Here is a 14,640-nt window from a genome sequence, read left to right as displayed (position 1 = left end):
AGTCAGAGTATTGCAACATCATCTGCTCGTAAGCTTCCTCGAAGGCGTCCTCCCAGGGAACTGTTAGTTCGACAATCTAGGCAAGCTGGCAGGTCTCAGACCAGAGTACAAGGTCTGGTCGCAAGGTAGTTGTAGTGATCTCAGTGAGGAAAATAAGCTTCTGATCCAGATCGACTTGCATCTCCTAGTCTCTGGCTGCCTGTAGTGGACCAAGGTCAGGTGTTGAGGGGCCAGCAAGCGGCCTTTCCCCCTCCCAGACAAACAATTGTTGCCGGCAGCAGGCATCCTGTTTGTGGCAGGGTTGGGTGTTAATGGCTACTCGCTTGCACTCAATCTTCTCTGCTAAACACATGAGGGCCTTGTTGTGTTTCCATGTATACCAGTTCTGAGTGAGACTGGTCCTACAGCCAACCAGGATGTGCTTAAGGTTTGCTGGGGTAGCACACGGGGCAGGATGGGTTCTTTCCGAGCCATAGATGTAGATTTGCAGGAGAGGGCAGCATGTCATAGGTGGCTCGAACAATAAAGCTCAGCCTGTTGGTTTCCATGCACCAAATTTGTCCCCATGTAAGTTTCTTCTTTTCGACCCCCTCCCACCTTGTTCAATGGCGCTGTTTGGCTTGTGCTACGGCCTTGGACCACCTCGTTACTTCCTCCTCTACCAGCAAGGTTCGACGTTCTGCTGGAGACGCCTTTCCCCAGAGAGGTGTCAATGTTTCCCAGGCCGAGAGCGCCTCTCCTTGTTGGACGTGGCCCACCACATCATGATGTAGACGAGCAGATTTGGCCTGTGTCACTGTTGTTGCTGGGATCCAAGCCTTTTCTGTCACTAAGGCTGGAGCGGCAGCTCTTACCACAGGATCCCGGGAGTCAGCGAGAGACATGTCCAACTTCACTTTGGCACATCTGAACTCTTCAACAATGCTAGAAATTGGCAGTGACAGAGCTCCATCACTGTAGAGTCCAATGTTGGTGAAGCATTTGGAAAGCCCGAGCCACTTCCTCACGTGCGAGCTCACCATTCTTTCCAGACAATTGGCATAGCTTAATGAGACCTCGTACACCGTTAACGGTCACAACAGTTTTGAAAGTAGGCCGAACTGGAAACACCACAGCTTCAGTTTCCCTGGTAGGGCAGTGTTGTTGATCTGCTTGAGGCCATTAGCCGTGTCCTGCCGGAGTTGTGCAAGCTGCTGGGTGTCTGAGATCTGCATTACACCATTGTCCGAGGCTATTGATGGGCTTCTCAAGGACTGTTGGAATTGGCTCCTCTTTGATGGAGAAACGCTCACCTACTAGTTTGCCCTGATGGAAATGGAAATGCTGCGTGACTTACTTGGCTTAAACTCCATTCGTGCCCACTGGATGTTTTCCTGCAATTTCTGCAGCAAGCATCTGGCACATGGTTTTGTTGCCACAGTGAGGGTCATATCGTCCTTGTAGGCTCTAACTGGTGGGAAACGCAAGTCATTCTTGGTCTGATCACCCATCAAGATGCCCTTATTATCAGCTCCATTGCCATCACAAACGCCAGTGGGGAAATTGTGCAGCCTGCCATGATGCCAATTTCCAGATGTTGCCAGGCGGTGGTTGTGTTAGTTGTGACACAGAACTGGAGGTGCTGAAAGTAGCTCTTGACCAGTCTTGTGATATCAGTTGGAACATTTAAGTAGTTGAACGCTGTCCACAGGATGATGTGTGGGACTGAGCCAAAGGCATTTGCCAGGAGAAGGAAAATCACATGTACGTCCCTCTGTTCTTTTTTGGCTACTTGTATTTGATGCCAGATGATATTGGCATGCTCCAGGCACCCGGAGAACCCCTGGATCCCGGCCTTCTGCACTGATGTGTCAATGATGTTACTTTGCAGGAAAGAGGAGAGCCTTTGAGCAAGAATACTGAAGAAAACTTTAACCTCTACATTCAGGTTAATCTGGCGGAACTGGCTGATGGATGAAGAATTTCTCTTTTGGGATCAGGATGGCACCTGCTCTTTGCCATACCTTTGGTATCACTCCCTTCTGCCAGGTGACCCTCCAAAGGTATTTGAGGGCTCTAGGGGTGTTGTGGTAGAGCCTGTATGGGATACCGTTGGCCACGGGTGCTGATGGTGATCTCACCTGTTTAACAACCTTCTCTACCTTACTCCATTTGGGAGGGCTTATATCCATTTGGTGTTCGGGTGCATTAAGTGGTGGCATATCTCTCGGGATGGTAAATGTCTAATTTCTCAGAACATCCCAGTAGGTTGTCTTCAGGTGTTCCTCTAGGTCTTTTAGAGATGCTTTAAGGCCCCCACTCTTCTCTTGATTGACAAAGCCGTAGGGATTACGATAGAAAAGGGTCCTTGTTCATTCTTTCCTCTTGCATTGCCACCTGAGATGCTCTGCTCTTTGTAGCTTAGTCAGCCGCAGCTTCATCTGAGCCTGCAGAGCATCAAGTCCCACTGTTTTCTGATCAGAGGCCTTCCTCCACTGCTTTCTCAATTGTCTTCTCTCTTTCCCCAAGTTGTCAGTTTCCCGTTGCCTCCTGGACGTTGGTTGGTTCAACAGGTTGTTCTGCTGCCGCTGTACTCTGCTCCTTACTCCAAACCTTTGTGCACTATAGCTGTGGTGGCTCCCATGTGCTCCAGTTTTCTTTCAACAGGACCTTTATGTTGTTCAAGTAGGAGTACCAAATCTGAATCAATGGCCACCCAATCCATCTTCTGACTAGATTTGGGCCACAGGATCTGAGGTTTCCTTCCCTCCATCCTCCTCTCTTTTGCTGGCTGCAGCTGGCTTGGCTCAGTATTTGTCACTGTCTTTAGGTGTTGTTAGACTCTGTGCTAATCACTGATGTCAGCTGTGCCTGTCTTGGGTCCAGCCCAGAAACTGATGCTGAGTTATAGACTACTGTTGGCTGTTGCAGGCTGAGTTTCGAACTGGAGATTGCTGCTAACTGTGACTGGCTTAACTCCTGGCTAGAGCCTGTTGGAGGGTCAATGCAAAGCCGAACTTCAGTTAGGGTGCTGATACCCTGAGGACTGTCCTGCCTCTGGGCTTCACTCGACTGATTTGGCCCACTTCTCAGAAGTATTGGTCAATGCGAGGCCCCTTACTGAGCTTGCCCAGACATTTCTTTAAGCCTTGATGGATTTTTAGGCCCCTTGTTGTTAGCTTTGACCAGGCATAAATACAGCTCTGCAGTTTCTTGTCCTGCCAGTGTTGACGGTTCATCAGTTGCGGTGCTAGTTGTCCTGTTCATTCCATGGTTTGTTGCCGTGAAATCCATTCGCGATAGGTCATCTTGCACCCCCGCTTTTGCAGACCTAAGGGATATTCTTTACCTTGAGGCTTTCATAGAATTTGTGGGTGGAGCCAAAAAAATGCTAGTTAGCGCTGGATCCTGCTAGCATGGGTCACTAACCCAGGTAGGGTCTATACCCTCCAGTCAGCAGTCTTTTCAGACCATCATCTGGTCTTTCCCTGATTGTCAGCTGCTCTTTCACAGCAGTCACTGGATCACTCCAGTCTTCAAGATCGACTGAAAGGACCAGCTGTTCTATTTAAACTCAATACAAATAAAAATCAATATTGTTTTTTCTTTGAATGACCATAACGTGAGCGGGAACCTTTTCAAGGAGCTGAAACCCATCAAGAAGAAAAATAAACTATCTCAAACACTATGCATCCTGGATCCAGGCTGGCACATGAACTTTGACCCTTAACCTGTTAGTTGAGAACAGACACACAGATTACGTGTTAAAAAAATAGTTTAATTCAAATTAATGGCTTAGGCATGAAGAGATGGCAACATGTTGAGATATTAAAATAAATACAAAACATACTTACAGATGCAACAAATACAAGTTTCCAGTGAGTTGTTGCAAGGAAAACAGAAGTGTAACAGCGCCCCCTTTGGTGGAGAGGCAGCATGGCAGCATGAAAGCAGGATGATTAGGACCACATACATGGAAACCGGCTCCATTTCAGCTTGTCAGCCTAAATTAGAACCTTAACAGTCTGGTTCCTGTAGCAACCAGAAAACTACAGGACCTGAAGCAGAAACCATGGCAACAGCCTGAGCAGGCCTCACATTTCTACGTGCACGAAAGTAGAAGCTCATGGAGTGAAGTGATCAGATGGACTTCTGCTGGAACCATAAACATCTTTATTCTACAGAACAGGATCGGTCCAAGAACCAGAACTTCACAGTCGGCGTGTCGTTGAAACAGAACTCCAGCTCAGTGGTCAAAGTTCAGCAGGAAACTTTCTGCTCACTTTGCTGCATTTCTTCTTCTGACAAGATCTGTTTTTTTTTGTGTGTGTGATGAATTCATAATCAGGAAAAAAAAAATCCTTGCTAATGTCATCAACATAAGACTTTTACATGGTTACAGTCAGTTTACAAAATTAGTTTAAAATTAAACAGTACTTTTTGTGTTCTCCCTCTCAGATCAGTTTTACGTACAGACATTTATTAATTCAAGACATTGAAAAAAAAATTACATTTCTGTATTTGATGTCAAAGCACACTGAAAAGAGCTTTAAGCCGTGTCAGTCCTGAGCTGATGTGCAGAGTCAGGTTTTTTTTTTTTTTTTTTTCCTTTTCTCAGTACGTTTCCGCGGCTGCAGCTCCTTTAGTGAATACAATGACATCACGGCACGGAGCAGAGCGATACGTTCTGTAACAAGTTACGGTGCTTTAACATGAACACGGGATGTATGAGCGATGCACAAAGTGGAGGTGAACGTAATCAATGTAATGCTGCTACTTCCTAAGACAGCAGGGGGCGCTCCTGTGATAAATCAAACAGTCAGCGCTACACAATCGATCAACAGCCCCAATCTGAATGGAGGCTGAAGACCAAACTTTGGGACTGAGATGTGCACAAGAACAAGTTGAGACCAAGACCAGATTCAAGTCCCACAGCAGGAGTTCTTGGGCTCTGACCATTCTTTGATTTAATGAGTCATACGTCATTTGCGAGTCATAGTCGTCTCTGTTCCACAGCAATCGCGCAAAGCTATAAATACAGAAGTCATCAAAATGTTAAAATGTCTGATGAATGACAACATCACAATCACCAATGTTCTGAAAATTCATTATTCACTAAAACTGTCCTCGTGTGTCGAGATACCAAATGGGTTCAGGTGGCGAAGTTCACAGCTGTGATTTCAGATGTCATTAGAGTTACAGAGACCAGGCGGCGAGAGAACGTCCACATTAAACGCATTTACAACAGAAGCATCAGTGAACACGACAGCCACGTGCACAACACAATGCCGTCACACAACGTTAAATCACGGACGCACAGAGCCACCACATCCAGAGCCCCCACCCCGTGAGAAGGAACGACGGCCCCAGTCAGACACAAGCCGCCAACGACGACACTACTGAGCGGGCGTAGAAGACCAAGAGGAACGCTCCTTCATCGAACCAGACCAGAGGTCTGAAAAAAACTAACAATAAAAAGACCGACTTGGCATGAAGAACTGTGTCCACTCTAAGACCCAAATCCACTCATGGATCAAGCAGGGCCTGTTGGATCGTGTCCACGGCGCCGTGCAGCGTCCGCTGATGATGTCGAGAAGTTAAACTTCTGTTCCATGCATTCGTTAGGGGGACGCCGAGTAAAGCCTGTGACTTGGGAGCCGACAGGAACGTGTCTGAGAAATGTTACATGTGATAACGGCACAGAATGGAGTGGGGGGGGGGGGGGCACACGGGAACTATGGACCTATGTGGCGATATGCGCCGTGGAGGGGACAGAGACAAACTCACGCAGGATGTTCTTGGCCGTTTCCATGTTGTTCTGTGCGATCATCAGGGCTTTCTGAATGTCCTGTAAGGAGTAGCCTTGTGACATCAGACATTCAATCTCCCCGTTTAGGGCCACGCTCCCAGGCGGGGGGGAGGAGGAGGAGACGGAGGAGGCACTCGGGAGATCTGGCAAAGGTAAAGAAGCGTCACGATTTAAAGGCTGTGGTCGTCGGTCACAGTTTGCTCGCCGTGGTAGAGGTTTGGGGGGACAATCAGGGTCACCTCCTGCTGCAAACACACCTGGAAAAGATACACACACATTCAGGACCATCTGAAATATTCCATCACTTTCAAAGGCAAGAAATGACAAATCTATGAATAAAGGTTTTCATTTTCCACATCTGGGTAAAGTGCAGGTCTTTTGAAATGAAGCAGGTGATGGATCTACTTTTTTGCAAATCCAAAACTGGCTAAAAGTTTGCTAAAGTCGTACAGCTGTTGGCGTCGTGCTGCGGCTGTTCAACTTCTTCACCACTCGGCGTGATGATGTGCAAAATGTGCCCAAACATTTGTTGTGTTTCCAAAATGCTTGACCTTCATTTTGCACAAGTGCCACATTGAATTCTCAAGACAAAAAGACCCAGACTGCACTACTTTGGCAAAATCAGTTTGAAATATGGAGTTACGAAGCCCTGTGAAGCAAGATTATGAAGGATGCAATAAGCGATTTATCAATCAGTCATACTGAACGCATGGCAAGATTTTTATGGAGGCAGAAGATTACAGGAATGAGCAAAACAAAAATTGCCCTAATTTGGACACATTCATAAGTAAAGAAAAAAGGAAGGTTTTTAACCAAAATGAACATGAACAATTGGTGCAGTATTCATGTAGTAATAACACAGTACAGCCAATCAAGTACTAACCACCTGAATGAGCTAATCGACTTATAGCAGAGCGAGAGATGGAAAATGTGTAAGTGAGATGGTCCTTGAGGACTGGTTTGAGAAACACTGCATAAAAAAAAAAAAAACCCACACTGACTGATGCACATACAGGCTTCAATCTTGTCAACCGTGCTGAGATTCCCCAAAGCTGCCGAGGTGTTGCTGACATCTGAAAGAGTTCTGTTGAGCGCCAGAGGGGGACATGGTTTGGGACAGTCATACTCATTAGCATCCTCTACCTTATCCTCCTCTAACATGTCCTGAGGACCCAAGGCTGGATGTGGAGGAGGGTCTAAGTAACAAAAAACAAACAAAAAGTCAAACCACAGCAGTCACAATACTGAAATTATGCCCACAAACACCATGTGACACGGTGAATTCAGGTCATGGCCTTGTTCTGACTCCTACACTGCATGTGTGGACTAGGAGTTGGGGAGGGTTGTTTAAACCGGTGGTTTTGGCGTTGTAGTTTGTGAGGAAGGACCTCTGCTTTGACTTTGCCCAAATACCTGTCAGTCTGACTGAAACTGCTGTTTAAGTTTTGGACATAACACAGACAGACAGGACCATGATAGCAGCCTCTTTCCACTTCACAGTGAGACTAAAGGCACCTTGACACTTGCATGAATTTGATCCCCGCTATGCTGCGCAATTTGTCGTGCCAATGTGTCCTACTTGACACCATGCTATATTAAATAATCATTTCATAACGGGTGATGCATTTGCTCTCAGAATTTGGCTGATGAAACCATTCTCTCATCGCTCTGGAATCACAGAAATTATTTACAGCTGCTGGTTGTCTCATGCACATCATGCAGTGGAGAACGTATATATATATATATATATATATATATATATATATATATATATATATATATATATATATATTATATATACACACACACACACACACACACAGTAATGGACTGGTAAAACGGTTGCATTTTCATTCCTTCTAATGAGTTAGATCTGTAAAATTATGTTTATTGTAGATGTAACATCTCATCATAATTATTCAGATGCCCTGTGTGCAATGACACGCATTGACACAGTGTTTTAAAATAGGTTGCACAATGTTCATGACAAATTCACGACATTAATGTGTGCCAGAACATTTCAAATGTTTCCTTGCACACTGGCACTACGTGCATAATTAACGACGTGTTTACTCACTGGTGGGGATCAAATTTGTAAAGGTTCCTTAATATACCTGAAATAAACTGTTCAGTGAACAAAATAAAAAATAATGTGACCTTCAAACCTTTCTTAAACATATTAAATATTACAGCTTTAACAAATGTTTTTACAAGAACATCAACACTAAAAAACTATATCATCTGAAGTTACTGAACACACGAGAGGAAACGTTACCAAAGTCAGATCCCTGTGCCATCTCTGCAGGAGCAACTTGGGACTTGATAATGCACATGGACTCGTACACCTGGGGGTCCTCAAGGTCATCATCCTCCACATCAGCACTATAACACAACATAAGAATTTCAGAATTCCAGTGTTCCACTTTGGTTTGTTCAGCTTTCAGTTATAAGTTCACGTCAGCTGTGGGAATGTGCACTGATGCTGCATGTCACCTCAACCATTATAAAACCTCCTTGGGTCAGACAGACAGCCAGTCCATCTCTACCCCCTGAAGTTAGCCTCAATCAGGTCCATAAGTATTAGAACAGACAATTTTTTTAAATTTGCTTCTGTGCACGACCAAAATGGAGATAAAATGGATGGAGAGGCAACATGCTTTGTTAGAGTTCTGCTGGCCACACGGATGGAAGGATGAGCATCCTTGTTTAGATCCAGCTGTTTTTTGAAGCACATTTCTCACACTGTGCTCAGGTGCATTTTTAGTCTTTCTAGGTGGTGCAGACAAAACGCTCCTGCTTCTCCCTCAAGATCTTGTACTTTGAAAAACTGCACATCATTCAGTCATTCTGACTGGTATTGCTGCATCTTCCCACAACATACGTAGTGTTCAGAATAATAGTAGTGCTATGTGACTAAAAAGATTAATCCAGGTTTTGAGTATATTTCTTATTGTTACATGGGAAACAAGGTACCAGTAGATTCAGTAGGGTCTCACAAATCCAACAAGACCAAGCATTCATGATATGCACACTCTTAAGGCTATGAAATTGGGCTATTAGCAAAAAAAAAAAAAGTAGAAAAGGGGGCGTTCACAATAATAGTAGTGTGGCATTCAGTCAGTGAGTTTGTCAATTTTGTGGAACAAACAGGTGTGAATCAGGTGTCCCCTATTTAAGGATGAAGCCAGCACCTGTTGAACATGCTTTTCTCTTTGAAAGCCTGAGGAAAATGGGACGTTCAAGACATTGTTCAGAAGAACAGCGTAGTTTGATTAAAAAGTTGATTGGAGAGGGGAAAACTTATACGCAGGAGCAAAAAATTATAGGCTGTTCATCTACAGTGATCTCCAATGCTTTAAAATGGACAAAAACCAGAGACGCGTGGAAGAAAACGGAAAACAACCATCAAAATGGATAGAAGAATAACCAGAATGGCAAAGACTCACCCATTGATCAGCTCCAGATGATCAAAGACAGTCTGGAGTTACCTGTACGTGCTGTGACAGTTAGAAGACGCCTGTGTGAAGCTAATTTATTTGCATGAATCCCCCACAAAGTCCCTCTTAAATAAAAGATGTGCAGAAGAGGTTACAATTTGCCAAAGAACACATCAACTGGCCTAAAGAGAAATGGAGGAATATTTTGTGGACTGATGAGAGTAAAATTGTTCTTTTTGGGTCCAAGGGCCGCAGACAGTTTGTGAGACGACCCCCAAACTCTGAATTTAAGCCACAGTTCACAGTGAAGACAGTGAAGCATGGTGGTGCAAGAATCATGATATGGGCATGTTTCTCCTACTGTGGTGTTGGGCCTATATATCGCATACCAGGTATCATGGATCAGTTTGGATATGTCAAAATACTTGAAGAGGTCATGTTGCCTTATGCTGAAGAGGACATGCCCTTGAAATGGGTGTTTCAACAAGACAATGACCCCAAGCACACTAGTAAATGAGCAAATCTTGTTTCCAAACAACAAAATTAATGCATCGCAGATGTGAAGAAATCATGAAAAACTGTGGTTATACAACTAAATACTAGTTACTGATTCACAGGATTGCTAAAAAAGCAGTTTGAACATAATAGTTTTGAGTTTGTAGCGTCAACAGCAGATGCTACTATTATTGTGAACACCCCCTCTTCTACTTTTTTTTTTTTTTTTTTTTTTTTTACTAATAGCCCAATTTCATAGCCTTAAGAGTGTGCATATCATGAATGCTTGGTCTTGTTGGATTTGTGAGAATCTACTGGTACCTTGCTTCCCATGTAACAATAAGAAATATACTCAAAACCTGATTAATCTTTTTAGTCACATAGCACTACTATTATTCTGAACACTACTGTATTTAACATTTCAACATATTCAACATGAAACTCCACCAAAACCTCTAACTCCAACTGTAAAAAAAATTCCTCTTTCCACCCGTTTCAATAGAAGAGCCAAAATGGCTCTGAAGGTAGGTCCCCAAGGTGATGTAACACAAATAATTCCTGTAGGCTTACATTTCTGTTTTAAAACAGAAGATTAAATCAGGCTAAATTCCCCAGACTTACACCTTAATATCTCACGGCATGTGGCACCAAAAAAAAAAAAACAATATTTTCATAATTCTTTATGTATTCTGAATAGTCAGCTTATTTGCCATTTTATTTCCCACAGATACGCCCTTTAAGTTGATCATCCACAGCATTAAGTTATGGGAAGTACTGGAAGCTAGGCTATATGGCTTTAGGCTATATAGTTTCATGCCTGAAACAGCACTACAGATACAGTGTTTGCTCGGAGTTCTGATGGAAAAGTATGGAGAAGGCCAGAAGGAGTTGCACTGTGTTTGTGTGGTTTTAGTGTGTTTCTCCATTGTTTTCAGACCAAGGACAATTTAACATTACTCTATTATACACCAGGGTTTCCTAATCCTGGTCATCGTAACTCAAAGTACAACACATTTTCCTCATCTCGCTGCACACAATGAGCCAAATCAGGTGTGTTCCATTGTTGCCAGCTGTTGATTGGCTGAACACAACTGACTGAGCTGATGTGGTCTGAGTAGATCAGGGCCAAATAGAAAATGTACAGTACTTTGGCTCCTGAGAGCCAGGATTAAGAAACACTGCTGTACACAACTGGCAAAAATCAGCATTAATTAGTCTGATTAGTCACAAGGCTTGTATTGAGATTTCAAATCCAATCACAACTTTCATTTTGAAATGGTTAGCTGTTAATTTATTGTGATTGGAAGGCAAAACAGCTGAACAGCATATTTTTCAGTAGCACTTATGGTTAGGATTATCAAGTACTGCACACATGGGTTAACCCAAAAGTACCAGCTGTCAAAGGCAGCTGCACAGTCTCAGCATTGGGTTTGTTAATGACATTTTCCACAATATGCACTAACATTTATGACACAGACAGACTCTGAAAAACATTCGGGGATTTCTGAATGAAGGAATTACCACCACAAATAACCACAAAAGGCAGAATAAGTTGAAGCAGAGTGGGTGGGGTTCCACTGCACCTGCAATGGGTACACATAGCATCTGCACAACCTGCCATAGTGCAAACAAAGCAATGACATGATCTCTGCTACGGCTCGGAGAACAAATTATTCCGGCAGGCTGATAAATAAGAAACACCCTGAAGGCTGAAAGTCCTGTAAGTAGTAAGGGAGCACCTTCATCACTGCTGCCTCTATGGCTTACCCGAAGTTACGCTGGGGGTTTGCCTGGGCTGGTGGTGGGGGCACCAATGACCCCGTTATAACCCAGGGGGCTCCAGAGGCTGGCAGGGACGTAGGACTCATGTATTCATTCTCTTCACAGTCAGTGCATATCTTCTCTCTGTTCACCACCATTGACGCAGGAAGAGGTCTGCCGCAAGTGGAAAAGCAGAGCATGACAATCATTAAAAAAAATTAAAAATGCTGCATCTTTCTTGTCAGTTGATTAACTTGAATCCAACTTTTAGTGGCTCATCAAAAATGTAAGATGAGATGGTAATAGTCATCAAATCCTACATTTAACCCGACAACATCTGCCCAATATTAAATGTTGTGGTACCATTAGCATGAAATAATGGATCAATGCAGAAGGTAAACCGATTTGTACCTGCCCTGCATGTTACCATGTCATTCAGCTCTACTTGCTGAGTTAATTAGCTGTGGGTGGAATAGACAGAGTTGGAAAACATGCAGGGCAGGTGTGGTCCAGGAGTGGCTTTGAGAAGAGATGATGCATCTTGGCCACAGCATTTCTGTTCTCTCTCCATCACCAGTATGTCAGAGAGCAGAGCATGCGGGGTTTATAAAAAAAAAAAATTACATATTTGAAGGATTACAGCTTCCAGGTGTGTGACTTTATTAACTAAGAGTAGAAACTGTCAACTGTATTAACTCCAAACCCAAAGTAGAGCCAGACCAATATAGATTTTAGGGGGACCAATACAATAGAGATTAGAGAGTAAAAAAAAAAAAAAGTTATGATATATGTATACATTGAAAAAAAGATGCCTATGATTCCTAACATTTCCTTATCAAACCTTTATGACAAAGAAATGTAATTCAGGCTTGATATTTTACACTTTGAAAGTGAACTTCAATATAAATAACTATAAATTTAACCAACCACCAACAACATGTCGCCTTTGCTCTGATGGTGTCACAGCGTTCGCATAAAATAGAGTTCTATTTTGACCCTGCCTATCTATCGGCATTGTGACCACTTGTCTCTTGTCGGTGTGAAACACCCACTCTGATTGAAAATGAATGACAGCTGGTTGCTTTGCCTCAGTCTCTTGTAGCTTGTTTGACCAAGGGGTGATGGGTGTCCCAGCCATGCTTGACAGCAATGTCGTCCGATTGGCCACTGGTGGACAAACTATGTAATGACGCCTTATTCTGCAGCCAAAGTGTTTTTCTGCATTGTTTATTTTGTAAAATAAAAGTTTTCGTATCAGCAGAAATAATGCCACTATCCATCGGTCAAGCACCACAGCCTATGTATGTACACATCCAAAAACAAAAATAAAATGTATGCCGACTGTGTAATGTGACAGCAACCAAGTGTTCCTTCATCACGGTGGATTTGTATTTTCTTCCGAAAGTTGAAAAATGTTTTCATTCCCAGCACAATGTCTCAAACATTTGCAAATCAACAGACTAATAAAAGAAAGAGGAATAACAAGTTGTTCGGTTAAAATTCTGTCTCATGCTCAGTTTCCCTCAAGCATTCCTTTAATGTTGTACTTTTCCATCCAGCTTTGATTTATCCATAATTGGTCCAGATTTCCTGATGAACTAGAAGGATACTCCGTCAAAGTACTCAACTACGTCTGACACAGTCATTCTAAAGCCAGTGTTACACCATGACAGATCAAAGAAACGCACGAGGAGCTGATATAAATTTGGATTTCTGTTTTTGTCCCACAAATGTCCTTTTCCCATCCGCAAAATAAGTTCCTTGTCAGCTGATGTCCACAGAGTAAGTCAAAAAGTTTTGTGCGTGCTCAAAAGTTAAAGTGCACATCAGGCGAAGAACTTTCCCACTGGCTGCACACTTGTTTACCGTTTTGTCCTCTACTAATTTGCTTTTATGATACTCACACATGTATATCCTGTGTGAATTATGTACGAGCAGAGAGAAGACAGATCTGAACTACGGAAGCGGGGAAAAAAAAAAAAACAACAACAAAAGAGTGCTGTGTGGTTTTTAATCTTTTATCTGGACCTCAGTGCACCCGGAAGATTCTCTTGGTGAGGAGGTGCAGCCGTGTGGTAGAGTTATTTGATGTCCTTGTGGGGACAGCACACAACAGTGAGGAAACATGACATCATGCTTTCAGATCACGGCAAACCTCACTCAAATCCAGCTTCCCCCAGCACACATATCTACTGAAACTGGGTAAATCTTTCTACTAAATGCATCTTTCTGTGTTGCTGGTGGAAATGTGATGTCATCTGTACATGTAACTAATCCTTCTGCGCTATCCATCATAGTGTGACTCCTCCCTAACACTTAACACCAGGGACCATCTCATCACAAAATGTCATGATAATACATCAGTCACAGTAAACAGACAGACAGGCAAAAAAATAAAATAATCTGTAGCTTGTGAGCTAGAATTTAAGTTGAGTAAATATTATTTAAATAAACTCCCTCTGCGATGACTGTACATTAATTTGGTGATTCAAAGGTTAACTATATTGATGAATAGTGAAGTGGCTGTTCGAGAAGCTCTGAGTACCGGGTATGTGAGCATAAAGATGGATATTCAATTCAATCAATTAGGGTGCCCTTGAGCAACACAGAGGGTCTGCATCAGGTGGAAACGGATCATTTTGTAAGTTTAATGTGCAACATGCTGATGCAAATAAACAAAGAGCAGAACCACATAACAGCAAAGTCCAAATGTATACTGGACCCGCACAAACAAGAGTTCACACTTCTGAGTGATTAGCTTCTCAAAGTCCTAATGATGGATTAAACAACATTCTTCTACTCTGAAGGTTTTCCTGAGCTGTTTTGTAGTCACATGGCCACAGCAGAGCCTCACCTTGCAGCCAGGCAGTAGACCGCATTGGTAGCCACATGCGGCCTGCTTCCCTCTGGAAGGGTTCCGTTATTCTGAGGTACAGGGGGCAGAAGTGATGAAGCCTTCATCGCCGGCCGTGGAACCATGTAATTCGAAGCCCAGCCAGTCTGGTCAGGAGTGGAGGGCAAGGGTCTCCTCTGGAGCCGGGGCTCCTGGCTGACCAGGGATGGGCGGTCTGGAGGGGGAGGAGGGGGCAGTTCCCTCAGGGCTGGAGGCAATGGTAGAGGCTTGTCTCTGTGAGTGGCTGTGACCTGGGGCAGAGGTGG

The 14,640-nt window shown here is 43.5% G+C and overlaps 1 protein-coding gene across 1 annotated transcript in view; it reads right to left on the bottom strand.

Moving 5' to 3' along the window:
- Positions 1–4,309: 4,309 nt before the first annotated feature.
- The window catches only part of LOC117516892 (E3 ubiquitin-protein ligase CBL-like), a 49,334-nt gene continuing 39,003 nt past the window's right edge, over positions 4,310–14,640 (bottom strand). Inside the window, exons 11-15 of the mRNA XM_034177775.1 lie at positions 14,336–14,625; positions 11,488–11,655; positions 8,064–8,170; positions 6,802–6,984; positions 4,310–6,045 (exon numbers count right to left, since the gene is read on the bottom strand). Of these exons, the coding sequence (XP_034033666.1) occupies positions 5,723–6,045; positions 6,802–6,984; positions 8,064–8,170; positions 11,488–11,655; positions 14,336–14,625 (1,071 nt within the window). The 3' untranslated portion in view covers positions 4,310–5,722. The remainder of the gene's footprint in view (positions 6,046–6,801; positions 6,985–8,063; positions 8,171–11,487; positions 11,656–14,335; positions 14,626–14,640) is intronic.

The sequence above is a fragment of the Thalassophryne amazonica genome, chromosome 9 (genome assembly GCF_902500255.1).
Source record: "Thalassophryne amazonica chromosome 9, fThaAma1.1, whole genome shotgun sequence".
NCBI classification, from domain to species: Eukaryota; Metazoa; Chordata; class Actinopteri; order Batrachoidiformes; family Batrachoididae; genus Thalassophryne; species Thalassophryne amazonica.
Note: the sequence above shows the minus strand (reverse complement) of the source record. Positions and strands in the feature narration are given on the sequence as shown.